Source organism: Rousettus aegyptiacus, unplaced genomic scaffold (assembly GCF_014176215.1).
Source record: "Rousettus aegyptiacus isolate mRouAeg1 unplaced genomic scaffold, mRouAeg1.p scaffold_m13_p_12, whole genome shotgun sequence".
Lineage (NCBI taxonomy): Eukaryota > Metazoa > Chordata > Mammalia > Chiroptera > Pteropodidae > Rousettus > Rousettus aegyptiacus.
The window spans coordinates 41,417,492-41,423,616 of NW_023416287.1; the positions used below are offsets into that span (position 1 = coordinate 41,417,492).

Genomic DNA, 6,125 nt, shown 5'->3' on the forward strand with positions numbered 1-6,125 from the left:
TTTAAAAGTTTTCAATTACAGTTGACATACAATATTATATTAGTTTCAAGTATACAATATAGTTATTAGATATTTATATAATGTGCAAAGTGATCACTCTAATACATTAATTTCCATCTGACACTATACATAGTTATTCTAATATTATTAACTATTCCCTATGCTGTACTTACATCTCAGTGACTGTTTTTATAACTGGCAATTTTTACTAATTAATCCCTTCCCCTTTTCGCCCATTTTCTAACCTTCTTCCCATTTGGCAACCTTCAAAACCACATGATTAACTTCTGAATAAGGTTCACAGTGTATTCCTCCCTCACAGGGTGACTGGAATTACCTCACAAAGCTCTGCTAGGGTCATACCAAGATAGCAAGAACTGGTGCCAGGGCCTGCAGGCACAGTGGGATCCAGGAGGCAGAAATCTGTGGTGAGTAGGTAGCAGGTGAATAAAGAGAATCTATAGAGAAGCACAGAGAATAGTTGATGGCAGGATTAGATAGTTGGAACCCAAGGTAAGTAAGCAGAATGTGCCACACCCTGTTCTATTCCCCTGATTTCTTATATTCCAGTTCAGATATTATGTTCTCCATAAGCCTTTCCCCATTCCCACAAACGGCACTCATCTGTCCAACACACAAGCTCTTATTGCACAGTATTGTAAAGGTCTGTTCTGGGGGATTTCTTCCTTGCTAGGTGTGAAGGCGGGTATTTAGAAATTATGCTTGTCTGAATCACTAAAGAACTAAATGGAAGTGGAAAACGACCTGACCTGGGAGTGGATTGGGCTGCCACACAGAGATATTTCCTTGGCTGGTCCTTTGGTCAAATTGTGGGCAGGGCCTTGGAAGAAAAAGGTTCAGATCTCAGTCTCTGTTTAAATGCAGGCAGTCATTTCCTGGGAAAACTTGTGTTGGTGAAGGCTCCCGAGGGGCAGCGAGTGATCCTGAGCCTGGCACCCTGGAAGGTGCAGTGGATAAGAGGTTTCTGAGGCTGCAGAGATGGGAGTTGGATTCTGGAGAAACCATCTGCTGCTGCTAGCTGTCCTGGTCTTGGTGGCCAAATTGGGTCACTTTCATAGGTGGGGAGGCTTCCAGAAGAAGTCAACGAGCAAGAAAAACATGAATTCAACACTCAAATTCTTCATTGAAAACTACAACAACGTGAGCAATGACACCTACTTATTTCGAGTAGACAAGCTACTTCAAAGTCATATGCAGGTTTGTGCCTCAGTTTCTCTGGGTGTTGGCATTCTCGCCCATCCAGATATGCAGATATATGGTGGGGCTTCCACAAAGTACCAAACAATCATTTCACCACGTTGAAAATGGCTTCACTTGGAAGGGGTGAGCTCTAGAGTGGTTCAGAACCCAGAGTTGCATTAGTTGCACTTCCAAAATGCTAGTCTAAGGACTGGAGTGGATCCCTCACTGTCAATCTTAGTCTGAAGCAAAAATGTCCTCTGAGGTTCTCGACTATTCTCCCTTGGAAGGAAGTATCTTTCATTCTGAAATGAGGTCCTACAGGAGTGCAAGCAAATGAGGATAACTTTGCTTTCTTTAATGGCCTCATTTGGCAAAATATAAATGTTCTCTGCAGGTTCCCCTCAGCATTAACATTTCAATGTCCAGGGTTGTAAAATCAAGTCTGGACTTCCTAGCTGTGTTCTACAGAAACCTGGAATTACACAGAGGTTTGTTTTTGTTTTTGTTTTTGTTTTGCCAGGAGGAGAGCAGGGGGAGTGAGGACTATGCTTCAAGCAGATATGGTTTTATGTATAAAGTTTTCTGATATCAATTGAAGAGTGATAAAGGAAAGAAAAGTTGTTTGAAAACCACTTATATTGGTCCAACCTCCTCTCAAGTTCAGATAGTAATATGAAACAAAAAATTTAACCTCCATAGCAGAAAATTTTTAAGAAAGGTTTTACCAACTCAAAAAATGCCTGTCAGAAAACCAGTCTTGGGGCATGAAGTGCAAATCACTAGCAGTTGGCTAGGTGGAAGAGACATACATGTCCACTATCTTGGAGTTTATAAGCATTTTTGTACATTAAGTAGGGGGTAGGGAAAAGAAAGATGTAAGCTGTCTAAAAGAATTTACATTAGCTATAGATAAAGGGGTGGTAGAAAATGAATCAGGGCCAGCTCTGGGATAGGCACAGAGTCTGCAAAAAGAAATGTCTGCTCCTGTGGATTGGCGATCGGCAGCAGTCTCTAAAATCCTCATGTAAACAAGAAGCAGAGGCTCCTGGAGTCCAATGGGGCCTGGCTAGAATAATCTGCGAAAACGGCCACCTAGAAATTAATCCGAAATTCCAACAGATATAGAAAAATGTGAGAAGTCTTGTTAGTTGGCCCATAGCCCTTAACAGACTGACAGTTCTATCTCTTTCTCTTTCTTTCTCTCAATTATCTCTTTCTCTCTTTAATAATTTTCTCCTTGTCAGTAGACTATGTAAGGTAAGGCAGAGGCAATACTACATCTTACTTCAATTAACTGTATTAAAAAAAATAATCGACTAGAAGAAAAGGGCTCTGATTGGAGAGGGTCAATGGGGACAAGAGAAACCAGCCAGGGCATGGGGCAGAAAGGGGCAGGTAGTGTTAATGTGACGCAAGTGGGTCTCACTTGGCAGTGTATAGACATCAGCCATTCCTATCTCAGTAACACACATTTGCTGGTGCTAGTCAGGGCCAAGAACATTAAGTAACTTAGCCACAAGGTGGTGGCCCTTGACCAAAGTTCTCGCAGATGTTTGTGTTTTCCCCATCAGTCCTCCCAAAGATAAACCTGAGAATCTGAGGAGTCCTGTCTTGTGGAAACAAACCATTGCCATTAACAGTTAACTCTGAAAGAATTGTTTGTGAGCAAACTTTTGATGTCATTCAAATAGATGAATTGACAAGAGTTGTGCCCCCTAGGTAGCTGGGTGACCTGGGACAAGGATCCCTGGGTATCCCTACACCTGTTACCAGATGATTGTGTTCATCCTAATACCTCACAAAGGGATGTAGGAGGTGGGCACCTTCTGGGTTTAACAACCATATCTTTCTAATTGTGGGATCTTGGTCAAGTGCCATCCATACTCTGCAGGCCTCAGTTTCCTCACTGCAAAGTAGACAGAATAAGAAAGACTGAAGCAGCACTTGTAAAACTATTTGTGTCATTATGATTATTTCTATTGTTATTTAAAAGTCAAGTCTAATAATAAGAAAACACTTTGTACTAGAATGTTAGTTAAATTTATGGCCAGTGTTTCAGTTTCTTCATATGTGCAGAGGATGCTGAAGGCCAGTGTGATAGTGCTTGGTACAAGCCCTGAAAGATACCAATGGCTGGATGGAACTGTCCTCTGATGAAGAGCTTAGAAGCCCTATCTTGAGGTCCTCCCATTGGAAGTAGGGACCAGGATGGTGGTACTGCCCTCAGGCCCCCTCCCCTGCCACACTGCACATCTTGTGATTTTCTAGGGGTGCTTTCCTCCCAAGGCCAGTATGATCACTCTCTCCTTCTATGGCCACTCCGCAAAGTGCAAGCCTTCTTCTTTGGTTTGGCCACTGCATTTGGACAAGGAAGCAGAAAGTTTCAGGAGCTTTTCCCCTCACCAGATAGAACTCTAGTCTACACAGTTATTGAGGAATCTAGCCCAGTTTCCAATATAAACCATTTGTTAGTTTCACTTCTGGGTGTGAGGCTTACCTGCCCCCAAAGGCTTTCCCAGCCTTTTTGCCCTCATGTCTTCAGACCTCACACTTGAACATGAGTACAAGAAGATATATCTCAACAACAGTAAGTGGCCATGGCGTGCGTTCTCCATAGTCTATGTATTCACCATTCACATACACCACAGGAAGAAATTGGCACTGTTCTCCCCATTTTCTAGATGAGAAAACTGAGACTCAGGGAAGTGGAAGGACTTTGGCCAGGATGTTAGACTTGGCAAGGGTAAATCCAGAACTCAAGCACAATTCTGTTCTGACACTCTCCCAACTCCATTGCTGCTTCAGAGTAATGTTCCCAACACTTGCTAAAACATTTAATTATTTTGTAATTATCAAGTTACTTTAAAATGTGTTTTGTGCATTCAGTGAAAGCATGCTTCTCTTTAGCCCATGTAATAACTCCTTGAGCAGGCATAGTTATTATCTGTACTCTGTAAATGAGGAAACCAATGCTTCTAGGTGCTTGCTCAAGGTCACAGTGTTAGTAGGTGGGAAACAAATGCTCCAAGTCTGCTTGATTCCTAAGCCTGTGTTGCTGGACTCCCATTGGGTTGATTGGGAAAGAGAGTAGGGAGGGAAGACATGGCTGAAGGGACAGGGAGAGCTGAGGAATAAGGTGTAGCCAGCCCTATGCATTCTGAAGGCCATGTGCACAGGCCTGGGAGAGCTCTGGGGCTGCCAGGAAACCAAGCTCAGATTGTTATCTCCCTCAAAGGGGACAGGTGAGACCCATCTGTGACTGCAACAGTGAAGTCAGTGCAGAGCAAAGGAGTGGGCTGCACATATAGTGGGTGCTGACAAAGGACCATGGTACCACTGTGCATCCTCTAGCCTGATGGGAGGGGGGAACCATGATTTGGTGGGTGAGCCACACACAGGGACTGTGGCTCCTGGGGCTTCACTCTCCGCTGAGCATTTTCTGGAGAGAGTCAGCAACTGGATGCTTTGAGTCAAAACTAACAACAGTGACATTGTTTCTTGATAGCTGACGTCGGGAGTGGAGTATCTGGTTACTGTGAAGATTAGTCGGACCAAGTGCAAAAGGAACAGCACAAAAAGTCACTCGTGCCCCATTCAAGGCAAGAAGAATTTAAAAAAGGTGTGTGGTGGCAGTCATCTGAGAAGGGACTCTTGATTAAGAGTGAGAAAGTAAAAAATTTTTAAATTAACATGAATTGGACATTGACAGCTTTTTCAGCTGTGCGGACTGGGGCAGAGTGGGGGCCACAGCCCTAAGGCTGCTTAGAGTGGGAGGAAGGCTCTCTAGTTGGGCAGTCCTCCACCCCAGGGCTGGCATAGGCCTGGTGCCAGGCCTCCAGAGCACCTGGCTCACTCTAGGCCCTCAATGGAAACAGCATGTTTTTTCCTTGGGGATCTTGTTCTGGGGTCAGCTCGCACTCTCTAGGTCCCTGAAGTTTATCAAGTTGTCTCCTTGTCTTCTAGCCTCTGCCCACCCTTTTCCTGGTCCCTCCTGGTGGCACCACCTATTGACAGATACGAGGGTCTCCCTGTACCTGGGCGTAGATGCAAGACTGGGGTTGGAAGGAGGACTTTTGAGGCATGTCTCTCCAGGTCCCACATGACTGGGCATGGAGAGCCCTGGGCAATATTTCTGTTCTGAGCCTGGCATTCCCTCTTCCCCTACCTCATGATTGTGAGCAGAACCTGCCCACTTATGTGGTCGGTGCATAGCCTCGATGATGGATTCAGACTCCCTGGTAAGAGCCTGAGAGGCAGGAGCTTTTTGTTTGTCTTCAAAAAATATTTTCCTGAAAGCTGATTGTGGTCTTTCTCTTTTCACAGAGTTTGATTTGCAATTTTTTGATGTACACTGTGCCCTGGATGAACTATTACCAGCTTTGGAACAACTCTTGTCTGGAGGCCTAAATGAGTTTGTGCAAAGATTCTTGATGAAAACTTAGATGTTCGCACTGTGCACTTTCTGTTACAGACTTCTGTTACAGACTTCTGGACAGACCTCATTGCCCTCAGCAGGGCCTTGCTACACACCCACTTGCACTCACATACACTTGCATTTACACTCTCACACACATATTCACAATAAACACACCCACTCACGCACACACACACATGAACTAACTCATACTCTTGCATCTTTACATAGTACAGTCACATATACACAATCACACACAGCATACATATATCCGCACTCACATAAATGCAAATATGCATTCTCACACTCACTTTTGTACATATTCAGTGGTCTTTAGGGCATTGGTGCAACTTGAGCAGAAGTTTGTTAACACTTTACAGGAATCTCAGCCCATATATCTGAGGCATTTCATTATTTAGGCACATCCTGACTTCTGGCCCAAGCTTGCAGGAGCTCTGTTTCTTCCCTATGCATGTACAACTCTGTGACTGATACATGTCCTGTGTGT

The 6,125-nt window shown here is 44.1% G+C and overlaps 1 protein-coding gene across 1 annotated transcript; it reads left to right on the forward strand.

Moving 5' to 3' along the window:
• Nucleotides 1-999: 999 nt before the first annotated feature.
• CSTL1 (cystatin like 1) lies at nt 1,000-5,610 on the forward strand. The gene is made up of 3 exons (XM_016121943.1): nt 1,000-1,218; nt 4,709-4,822; nt 5,527-5,610. Exons 1-3 carry the CDS (start codon nt 1,000-1,002, stop codon nt 5,608-5,610), a joined length of 417 nt encoding a protein of 138 aa, XP_015977429.1.
• The last annotated feature ends 515 nt before the right edge of the window (nt 5,611-6,125 follow it).